The sequence below is a fragment of the Bos javanicus genome, chromosome 17, assembly GCF_032452875.1.
Source record: "Bos javanicus breed banteng chromosome 17, ARS-OSU_banteng_1.0, whole genome shotgun sequence".
NCBI classification, from domain to species: domain Eukaryota; kingdom Metazoa; phylum Chordata; class Mammalia; order Artiodactyla; family Bovidae; genus Bos; species Bos javanicus.
The window spans coordinates 945,539-958,163 of record NC_083884.1 but is presented as its reverse complement, the minus strand read 5'-3'; the positions used below and the strand labels follow the sequence as shown (position 1 = coordinate 958,163).

General features: G+C 37.5%; 1 protein-coding gene across 2 annotated transcripts in view; it reads right to left on the bottom strand.

The window, feature by feature from the left end:
- KLHL2 (kelch like family member 2) overlaps positions 1-12,625 on the bottom strand; it is a 174,683-nt gene that overhangs the window by 149,579 nt on the left and 12,479 nt on the right. The window contains exon 2 of one of the 2 annotated variants that reach the window (XM_061383886.1): positions 11,372-11,497. The exons of the other annotated variant lie outside the window; for it this stretch is intronic. Coding sequence (XP_061239870.1) covers positions 11,372-11,497 — 126 coding nt within the window. The remainder of the gene's footprint in view (positions 1-11,371; positions 11,498-12,625) is intronic. 2 annotated transcript variants of the gene reach the window in all.

The window sequence follows — 12,625 nt, the reverse complement described above, 5'->3', positions numbered from 1 at the left end:
TTACCATTTCCTCCACCAATGGATCTTCTTGATTCAACAATTAAAGCCACATCTCCTACTTAGCAGGTGGATTCTTTACCACTGAGCAACCACAGAGGCCCAAGGATCTATATTAGCTTCCTTCTCAACAAATAATAGGTTGGCTCCCACTAATACTCTTTGAAACTTTTAAAATTCAAGTCCAGTCTTATCCCATATCCTAGAAGACAGTCGGGAGAAGGCAATGGCAGCCCACTCCACTACTCTTGCCTGGAAAATCCCATGGGCAGAGGAGCCTGGTAGGCTGCAGTCTATGGGGTCACTAAGAGTCAGACATGACTGAGTGGCTTCATTTTCATTTTTCACTTTCATGCACTGGAGAAGGAAATGGCAACCCACTCCACCGTTCTTGCCTGGAGAATCCCAGAGACGGGGGAGCCTCGTGGGCTGCCGTCTATGGGGTTGCACAGAGTCGGACACGACAGAAGTGACTTAGCAGCAGCAGCAGAAGACAGTCATTTTTGCTTTCTTTATTTTAAATGCAAAACGTTAAATCCAAGAGTTCTCTTCTGGTTACCTCAAAAAGCTCACAGTGTAATGTCCTCAAGTAAAGGTGTACTGGGGATACAGCCTGTTTCTCTGTCTACTTTGTAGGCCCAATACACTCTGTTGCATATGTTAAGCACTCTGTAAAGGTTACTGCTTTGCTTTTGAAAATGTTAGTGTGTTAGTGCTTTGAAAAACTCCTCCCTTTGCCAAGCCACGTCTAGGAAATATACAGAGCTGACTTCCCCACCAGAGATGTGTTTTTGTACCAGACTCGCTCCGGTACTCTTGCCTGGAAAATCCCATGGATGGAGGAGCCTGGTGGGCTGCAGTCCATGGGGTCGCTAAGAGTCGGACACGACTGAGTGACTTCACTTTCACTTTTCCCTTTCATGCATTGGAGAAGGAAATGGCAACCCACTCCAGTGTTCTTGCCTGGAGAATCCCAGGGACAGGGGAGTCTGGTGGGCTGCCGTCTATGGGATCGCACAGAGTCAGACACGACTGAAGCGACTCAGCAGCAGCATCTTTCACTACACTGAAAGGTTGTTCCTCTGACATCACTAGCTTTACAATGCTACACCCTTTCTCAGAAACCTTCACTGATTCCCACTGCCCTAGGAATTAAGTCCCAATAAATCATCATTTAAGCCTACCATAATTTTGACCTTTTCTACAGACTCCCCAACATGAACTATTTTGATGCACGTTACCAAACAAGATACATTTGGCCCGTCCCTAGTTTGTGCAATTATCTAGACCAGGAACTGCCTTTCGTCTCCAGTACTTTTTATGAATCCTACTGCACCCCTATCAGGCCCAGCTAAAACCACTTCTGTGAATTTCTCTTGTGAGAACCCTCTTCAGAACCCACATTTTGCACACAATCTTCCACCACCTAATTCTCTTCTCTACATCTCCTGCACAAAGGGCATGGGCAATGTCAGACACTGGCTCTGCTGGCTCCCACACAGCCTTCCAGACATGCTAGCTGACTTCAAAGGAGAACTAGATATCTATAAGTACTTATTGAATACACTGTTTAGAAGTGACCTCAGGGTTTTTAAACAAAATAATTTTGAGTTATTCAAGCTCATATTGAGATAGGACATAGAGCTATATCTGGGCCTCTGAAGTAAAAGAAATGAAAAACTAGTTTAAAGAAAAGGTAACAGAATAGTGTAAATAACTGAAGCATAGCAGAATAAAGAAAACCAAATGAAAAGAAGACAGTCTCAGAAACCTCTAGGACAACATTAAATGCACCAACATTTGAACTAGAGGGATACCAGAAGACAAAAAAAAAAAAGAGAATGAAAAAATATCTGAGGAGATAAGAGTCTAAAAGTTCCCTAACGTGGGAAAGGAAAATAGCCACCCAAGTCCAGGAAGCTCAGAGAGTCCCATACAGGATAAACCCAAAGAGAAACACGCCAAGACACATATTAATCACACTCACAAAAACTAAACACAAAGAAAAAATATTAAAGCAGAAAAGTAAAAGCAATAAATAACATATAAGGGGATCCCCATAAGAATAACAGCAGATATTTCAACCAAACTCTGCAGGCCAAAATGGAGTCATAGGATATACTTAAAGTGATGAAGGGAAAAAATCTACAACCAAGATTACTGTACCCAACGATGATCTCATGCAAATTAGATGAACAAATCAGAAGTTTTACAGATAACCAAAAGTTAAGAAAATTCAGCACCACCACATCAGCTTTAAAACAAATGCTAAAGGAACTTCTCTAGAGAGGAAACACAAGAAAAAGAAAATACAAAAACAACCCAAAACAATAGTGAAAGGGAAAAGTGAATAGTGAAAGGAAAAAATATATATCATTACCTTAATGTAAACGGATTAAATGTTCCAACCAAATGACACAGACTGGCTGAATGGAAACAGAAACAAGAAGTATATGCTGTCTACAAGAGACCCACTTCAGAGCTGGGGTCACATACAGACTGAAAGTGAGGGACTGGAAAGATTCCATGCAGAAGGAAAACAAAAGACAACATAGCACCAATACTTGCATCAGATAAAACAGACTTTTAAACAAAGATCAATACAAGAGACAAGGAAGGACACTACATAATCATCAGGAATCAAGCAAAAAAGAAATAGGAGCACCATAATACATTAAAGCAAATGCTAACCACTATAAAAGGGGAAGTAAGACAGGAACACAATAATACTAGGGGACTTTAACACCCCACTCACACCAATGGAGATTATCCAGACAGGAAATTAATAAGGGAACACAAAAATTAAATGACACATTGGACCAGTCAGACCAAACTGACATCTACAAGAATTTCATCTGAGAATAACAGAATTCACTTTATTCGGATTACATCTTGGATCACAAATCAAGTCTGGCTAAATTAAAAAAAACTGAAATTATATCCAGCATTTTTTCTGACTACTATACTGTAGGGTTAAATATCAACTAGAGTAAATAAACTGTAAAACACAAACACATGGAGGCTAAACAATATGCTTCTGAATAACCAAGCGATCACTGAAGATATCAGAGGAAATCAAAAAGTACCTGGAAACAAATGACCATGAAACCATCACAACCGAAAACCTGCGAGTGAAGGCAGTGCTGAGAGGGACATTCACAGCAATACAGGCCTACTTCAAGAAACAAGAGAAACATCAAATAGACAACCTAACCTCGCACCTACAGGAAAAAAAAAAAAAAAAATCTCCCTTTTAATAGAAGGGGAAAAATCATGAACATTAGAGCAGAAATAAATGAAAAAGAAATGAAGGAGACAATACCAAAGGTCACTAAAACTAAAATGCGATTCTTTCAGAAGATAAACAAAACTGACAATCTATTATCCAGACTCATCAAGAAAAAAAGGGAGAAGACTCAAATCAATAAAATTAAAAGTTAAAAAGAAGTTACGACAACACAGAAATACAAAAGATCATAAGAGACTGCTACAAGCAATAAAATGGACAACATGGAAGAAATGGACATATTATCAGAAAAGTATATTCCTCCAAGACTGAATCAGGTGGTCGTGGTGGTTTAGTCACTAAGTCGTGTCTGACTCTTGCAACCCCATGGACAGTAGCCTGCCAGGTTCCTCTTTCCATGGGATTCTCCAGGCAAGAATAATGGAGTGGGTTGTCATTTCCTTCTCCAGACTGAATCAGGAAGAAATAGAAAATACAAAAAGATGAATCACAAGCACTGAAATTGAATCTATCGTCAAAAATCTTCCAACAAACAAAAGCCCAGGGCCAGACGGTTTCACAGGTGAATTCCACCAAATATTTAGAAAAGAACTAACATGTACCCTGCTCAAACTGTTACAGAAAATAACAGAGGAAGGAAAACTCCCAAACTCATTCTATGAGGCCACCACCATCCTGATGACCAAAACCAGACAAAGATACCATAAAAATATTATAGGCCAGCATCACTGAAGAACATAGGTGCAAAAACCCTCAAAAAAATTCCTGCAAACAGAATCCAACAACATGTTAAAAGGATCATACAACATGATCAAGTGGAGTTTATCCCATGCATCCAAGGATTTGTCAATATACACAAATCAATCAACATGATACACCATATGAACAAACTGAAAGATAAAAAACACATGATCATCTCAATACATGTCAGAAAAGCTTTTGACAAAATTCAACAAGCATTTATGATTAAAAAAAATTTTTCAGAAAATTGGCACAGAAGGAACCTACCTCAATACAATAAAGACCATATAAAACAAATCCACAAAAACATTATTCTCAATGGTGAAAAACTGAAAGCATTTCCTCTAAGATTAGGAACAAGACAAGGGTGCCCACTCTCACCAGTATTATTCAATATAGTTTTGAAAAGTCCTAGACACAGCAATCAGAGAAGAAAAAGAAATAAAGGGAATCTGTATTGGAAAAGAAGAAGTAGAACTCTCATTGTTTGCATGTGACATGACACTACACATAGAAAAACCCCACGTTTGCAACCAAAAAACTACCAGAGCTAATCAATGAATACAGTAAAGTTTCAGGATATAAAACTAATACAGAGAAATCCCTTGCATTTCTGTATACTAACAATGAAAAATCAGAAAGAGAAATTAAGGAAACAATTCCATTCACCACTGCAACAAAAGAGTAAACTAGGAATACACCTACCTAAAGAGACAAAAGATCTATATACAGAAAACTGTAAGACACTGATGAAAGAAATCAAAGATGATACCAACAGATGGAGAGAGATACCATGTTGTTGGATTGGAAGAATCAATATTATGAAAATGACTGTACTTCTTAAAGCAATCCAGATTCACTGCAATCTCTATCAAAACGCCAATGGTATTTTTCACAGAACTAAAACAAAAAATTTCACAACTTATATGGAAACACAGAAGACCCCAAATTGCCAGAGCAATCTTACCAAAGAAAAATGGAGCTAGAGGAATCAGGCTTCCTGACTTCAGCCTATACTACAAAGATACAGCAATTAAGACACTATGGTACTGGAACAAAAACAGAAATACAAACTAATGGAACAAGATAGTAAGCCCAGAGATAAAGCTACACACCTATGGGTACCCGATCTTTGATAAAAATGGCATTAATATAACAATGGATTAAAGTTTCTTCAATAAGTGGTGCTGAGAAAACTGAACAGCTACATATAAAAGAATGAAATTAGAACACTTCCTAATACCATATACAAAAATAAACTCAAAATGTATTAAAGACTTAAATGTAAGGTCAAAAACTATACAGTTCTTAGAGGAAAACATAGGCAGTGCACGCTTTGACATAAATCATAGCAAGATCCTCTTTGACCCACCTCCTAGGGTAATGGAAATAAAAACAAAAATAAACAAATGGGACCTAATTAAACTTAAAATCTTTTGCATAGCCAAGGAAACAATAAATAAGATTAAAATCAACCCTCAGAATGGGAGAGAATAATTACAAATGAAGCAACTGACAAAAGATTAATCTCTAAATATATAAGCAGCTCATTATCAGAAAAACAAATAGCCCAATCAAAAAGTAGGCAGAAGACCTAAACAGACATTTCTCCAAAGAAGACATATACATGGCCAATAAACACTTGAAAAGATGCTCAACATCACTCTTTATTAGAAAAATGCAAATCAAAACTATAATGAGGTTATATTACCTTACACCAATCTGAATGACCATCATCAAAAAAAACTAGAAACAATAAATGCTGCAGAGGATGCGGCGAAAGAGAAGTTTCTTGAAGTGTTGGTGGGAATGCAAACTGACACAGCCACTATGGAGAGCAATATGAAGATTCCTGTAAAACTAGGAATAAAACTACCATATGACCCATCAATACCACTACTGGGCATATATCCTCAGAAAACCGTAATTCAAAAAGACACATGTGCCCCAATGTTCACTGCAGCACTATCTACAGTAGCCAGGACATGGAAGCAACCTAGATAAGACGTGGTACATATATTTAATGGAATACTATTCAGCCATAAAAAAAACAAATTTGAGTCAGCCATAGTGAGATGGATGAACCTAGAGCCTGTTATACAGAGTGAATTAAATCAGAAAGAAAAAAACAAATATCATATATCAACACATATATATGGAATCTAGAAAAACAGTACTGATGAAGAACCTATTTATAGAGAAGAAAAGGGGATGCAGATGTAGAGAACAGACTGGCAGACACAGTGGGAGAAGGAGAGAGGGCAAACTGGCAAAGCAGCACTGACATATATACAGTATTATGCATAAAATATGTAACTAGTGGGAAGCTGCTGTGTTAAAGACGGCCCAGCCTGGTTGGTGCTCTGTGACCATCTAGAAGGCTGGACTGAAGGTTTGAGAGAGGCTCAAGAGGGAGGGTACACATATATATGTGTATATATATAATACATATGATTATGACTGAATCTCGTTGATGTACCACAAAGACCACCTCAAGATTGAAAAGCAATTATCTTTATTTTTAAAGATAAAAATAAATTAATTAAATAAAATCACACCAAAAAAATAAAATGCCTAAGAATAAACTTAACTAAGGAGGTGAAAAGGTTATACTCTGAAAATTATAAAATACTGACAAAACAAAAAGAAATAGATGATACAAAGAAATAAAAAATATCCCATGTACATAAGTTTTGAAGAATTAATATTGTTAAAATGTTCACATCATCAAAAGCAATCTATAAATTTAATTCAATCCCTATCAAAATACTCATGACATTTTTCACAGAACTAGAGTATAGAATCCTAAAATTTACATCGAACCACAAAAGACCCTGCACAGCCAAAGCACTCTTGAAAAAAAAAAAGAACAAAATGGGAAGTATCACACTCCCTGACTAAAAGGTTATCATCATCAAAACAGCATGGTACTAGCACAAAATCAGACACATAGATCAATGGAACAGAATAAAGAGTCCAGAAATAAAGTCGTGCATCTGTGGTCAATCTACAACAAAGGAGGGAGGAATACACAAACTATAAAAACCAGTCTCTTCCACGAGTGGTGCTGGGAAAACTGAACAGTTAACATGTAAGAGAATGAGATTAGAACAGTTTCTCACACTTCATACAAAAATAAACTAAAAAACAGAGACCCCAAACCATAAAACTTCTAGGAAAAAACATAGGCAGAACACTCTTTGACACAAATTGTAGAAATATTTTTTGGATCTGTTTTCTAAGACAAAGGAAACAAAAGCAAAAATAAACAAATGGGATCTAATTTTACTTAAAAGCTTCTGCACAGCAAAAGAAATCACTGACATATGATAAGAAAACCTGCTGAATGGGAGAACATATTTGCAAATTATACATCTGATAAACTGTTATCATTTATATAAATACGTAAACAGCTCATACAATATCAAAAACCTGATTAAAAAATGAGCAGAAAGTCTGAATAGATTTTCCAAAGAAGATATACAGATGGTCAAAAGACACATGAAAAGATGCTAAACATCTGTAATTTTCATAGAAAAGCAAACCAAAACCACAATGAGATATCATTTCACACCTGTAAAAATAGCTACCACCAAAAAGTCTACAAATAACAAATGTTGACAAAGATGTGGAAAAAAGGAAACACTCCTACACTGTTGGTAGGAATATAACTTGATACAGTCACTATAAAGAACACTATGGAGGTTTCTCAAAATCTTGAAAATAGAACTACCAACAAGTCCACTCCTGGGTACACATCTGAAGAAAATGAAAACACTAATTTGAAAATGCATGCATTTGAATGTTCACAGCAGTATTACTCATAATAACCAAGACACAGAAGCAACTAAAGTGTCCATAACAGTTGAATGAATAAAGATGTGTTTTATCTATACAGTGGAATACTGGATAGTGGTGATATATATGTGTGTGCTCAGTCACGTTCAACTCTTTGCAACCCTCTTTGTACCCCACCAGGCTCCTCCATCCATGGGATTTTCCTGGCAAGAATTCTGGAGAGGGTTGCCATTCCCTCCTCCAGGGATCTTCCCAACCCAGGGATCAAACCATGTCTTTTGCACTGCAGGCGGAATCTTTACTACTGAGCCACCAGGGAAAACCCCACAATGGAATACTACTCAGTCATATAAAAGAATGAGATTCTGCCATTGACAACATGGATGGACCTAGAGGGTATTATATAAGCTAAGGGAAGTAAGTCAGACAAAGAAAAATATTCTACATGGTTGGAAAAGACTCTGATGCTGGGAGGCACTGGGAGCAGGAGGAGAAGGGGACAACAGAGGATGAGATGGCTGGATGGCATCACTGACTCGATGGACATGAAATTGAGTGAACTCCAGGAGCTGGTGATGGACAGGGAGGCCTGGTGTGCTGCAATTCATGGGGTCGAAAAGAGTTGGACACAACTGAGCGACTGGACTGAACTGAACTGAACTTATATGTGAAATCTAAAAAAGAAAACAAACCAGTGAATATAGCAAAACAAAAACAGACTCAGGTACAGAGAACAGACGTGGTTACCAGTGAGGAAAAGGAGGGGAGAGAAGGGACTGAGGTGGGGTATGAGAAATATAAACTAGTATGTATAAAATGGCTAGAAATGCAAAAAAGCAAAATGGCTGTCTGGGGAGGCCTTACAAATAGCTGTGAAAAGGAGAGAAGGAAAAAACAAAGGAGAAAAGGAAAGATACAAACATCTGAATGCAGAGTTCCAAAGAATAGCAAAAAGAGATAAGAAAGCCTTCCTCAGTGATCAATGCAAAGAAATAGAGGAAAACAACAGAATGGGAAAGACTAGAGATCTCTTCAAGAAAATTAGAGATACCAAGGGAACATTTCATGCAAAGATGGGCTCGATACAGGACAGAAATGGTATGGACCTAACAGAAGCAGAAGATATGAAGAAGAGGCGGCAAGAATACACAGAAGAACTGTACAAAAAAGATTTTCATGACCCAGATAATCACGATGGTGTGATCACTGACCTAGAGCCAGATATCCTGGAATGTGGGTCAAGTGGGCCTTAGAAAGCATCACTACAAACAAAGCTAGTGGAGGTGATGGAATTTCCAGTTGAGCTATTTCAAATCCTGAAAGATGATGCTGTGAAAGTGCTGCACTTATTTGCCAGCAAATTTGAAAAACTCAGCAGTGGCCACAGGACTGGAAAAGGTCAGTTTTTATTCCAATCCCAAAGAAAGGCAATGCCAAAGAATGCTCAAACTACTGCACAATTCACTCATCTCACACGCTAGTAAAGTAATGCTCAAAATTCTCCAAGCCAGGATTCAGCAATACATGAACCGTGAACTTCCAGTTCTTCAAGCTGGATTTAGAAAAGGCAGAGGAACCAGAAACCAAATTGCCAACATCCGCTGGATCATCGAAAAAGCAAGAGTGTTCCAGAAAAACATCTATTTCTGCTTTCTTGACTACACCAAAGCCTTTGACTGTGTGGATAACAGTAAACTGTGGAAAATTCTGAAAGAGATGGGAATACCAGACCGCCTGACCTGCCTCTTGAGAAATTTGTATGCAGGTCAGGAAGCAACAGTTAGAACTGGACATGGAACAACAGACTGGTTCCAAATAGGAAAAGGAGTATGTCAAGACTGTATATTGTCACCCTGCTTCTTTAATTTACATGCAGAGTACATCATGAGAAACACTGGGCTGGAAGAAGCACAAGCTGGAATCAAGATTGCTGGGAGAAATATCAATAACCTCAGATATGCAGATGGCACCACCCTTATGGCAGAAAGTGAAGAGGAACTCAAAAGCCTCTTGATGAAAGTGAAAGTGGAGACTGATAAAGTTGGCTTAAAACTCAACATTCAGAAAATGAAGATCATGGCATCTGGTCCCATCACTTCATGGGAAATAGATGGGGAAACAGTGTCAGACTTTATTTTTCTGGGCTCCAAAATCATTGCAGATGGTGATTGCAGCCATGAAATTAAAAGACGCTTGCTCCTTGAAGAAAAGTTATGACCAACCTAGATAGCATATTGAAAAGTAGAGACATTACTTTGCCAACAAAGGTCCATGTAGTCAAGGCTATGGTTTTTCCAGTGGTCATGTATGGATGTGAGAGTTGAACTGTGAAGAAAGCTGAATGCCGAAGAATTGATGCCTTTGAACCGTGGTGTTGGAGAAGACTCTTGAGAGTCCCTTGGATTGCAAGGAGATCCAACCAATCCATTCTGAAGGAGATCAACCCTGGGATTTCTTTGGAAGGAATGATGCTAAAGCTGAAACTCTAGTACTTTGGCCACCTCATGCAAAGAGTTGACTCATTGGAAAAGACTCTGATGCTGGGAGGGATTGGGGGCAGGAGGAGAAGGGGACGACAGAGGATGAGATGGCTGGATGGCATCACTGACTCGATGGACATGAGTCTCAGTGAACTCTGGGAGTCGGTGATGGACAGGGAGGCCTGGCGTGCTGCGATTCATGGGGTCGCAAAGAGTCGGACACGACTGAGCGACTGAACTGAACTGACCATATTGTACAGCACAGGGAAATACAGTCATTACTCTGTAGACTTTAAATGGAGTATAAACTATAAAACTGTTGAGTCTCTATGTTGTACACCTGAAACTAATAACATAAATTAACCATTCAATTTAAAAAATTTTAATAAAAGTTTTCTTTTCATATGCTTTGCAATGATAAGTTAGAAACCCTAGACTAGCCAGTCCAACAGAAATATAATGCAAGTCAGAATTTTCTAGTAATCCCATTTAAAAATAAACAACTGAAATTAATTTAATAGAAGTAGAATTCTATTTAACTCAAAATATCCAATATTATAAAATAATAAAAATCATTTCTAAATGTAATATTTTTAAAACTTATATTTTACATTTTTTTTGTAATAAGTCTTGAAAATCCATTATGTGTTTTCCATTTACAGAATATCTCAAACAGACTAGCCAAATATGACTAGTGGCTACCATATTGGACAGAGCAGCCTTATACCATTCACACCTCTGATAAATTACTTGCTCTTTTCCTTCCTTTAAAAACTCACAGAAAAAGCTTTAAATGTTCTCTGTAGCAAACAAAGCAATCATGAGGGACAGGGAATATATTCACTATGTGCTATATGCTAAGTTGCTTCAGTCAGTCTGATTCTGTGCAATCCTATGAACTGCAGACTAGCAGGCTCCTCTGTCCATGGGATTCTCCAGACAAGAATACTGGAGTGGGTTGCCATTTCCTTATTCAGGGGATCTTCCTGACCCAGGGATTGAACCCACATCTCTTAAGTCTCCTGCAATGGCAGGCAGGTTCTTTACTACTAGCACCACCTGGGTACCCCTATACACAACTGAAAAATAAAAGTATGTTAAATAATACCTTCTTAGTTCATTCATGACTTTAAAAGCTTTCTTCATATGCCAAGGATTCACTGTCACCGGGCAGTGTTTTTCAGTATTATCATCTTTTGAATCGAGAGACTTCTGATGACCCTGATTTGTGCATCTGTTCGTAAGAGAAAATAACAAAACACAGAAAAAGATCTTATTAAAGATAGTTTAGTTCAGACTTACCAGGTTACAAGAGATACAATGATCACACCTCTCCCCAACTTACTCAGAGGAAGTCTCACAGTATATTCCAACATAGGACTAAACGACAATTCAGAACACTTTCTGATGGTCACTGTGATTTTAACAAAAAAAGTAGGTAATTACCTCCCTGGTGTCAAAACTCTCTCAAAGATGAGCACAGAAAATTCAGTAAAATGGTTCGGCAGATACCTTCAAAAGAAATGCTGAGAAATGATCTTCCCTGTTGGAAATTAACCTGCTTTTTACATTCTGCAGTAGGCCTATTTACAAACCAAGACAGGAACTGGTTCATATTTTATACATACTTCAGAAGCTTAGAATCTGAACTGAACTTTGTTCTCTACTGCAAGGTTATTTACCACATGTATTTCACACCTACTTTAATTCTTTACTGAGTATTAACTTATAGGCAGGCTTTGTACTCTATTTTGTTTCTTTAATCCTCATAACTCTGTAAGCTAATTACTATTATCACCAAAAAACATAAAAAGAGACTGAGGCAGAAAATAATTTGCGCAACTTGGTAAATGGTAGAGTTGGATAAGAATGTGGCCAGTTTGACTCTCAAGTCCATTCTTTTCACTAATGTTAGATACCATTTCCTGCATTAAGCAGTGGATAGTTAATTCCATAGTTATATGGAATTTGTTAAGAGTACAAAGCTATTAGTATGGCTGTGTAAATTATTATTTCAAGATCTGGGAACCAAAAAAATTAACAAATAAAATCAGGGTGCCATTGTGGGGAGGGTTAACCACATATGGGCAGACACAAGGAACTTTTTGAGATGGTTGCACAGCTCTAGAAATTTACTAACAATTATAATGGCTGAATTTTACAGTATGTAAATTATACCTTAATACAGCTATTAAATAAAAAAATTAGGATACTAAATTAAGCCCAAAAAAATACATTCTTGTATATACATCACACACAGAACAAAAGGCAAACATCATTAGTATTGCACCATTTCTCTTCATGCCACTTCTTTTCCTAACGATAACTCATTCTTTAAATATTTTATTACTTCAGCATCTAA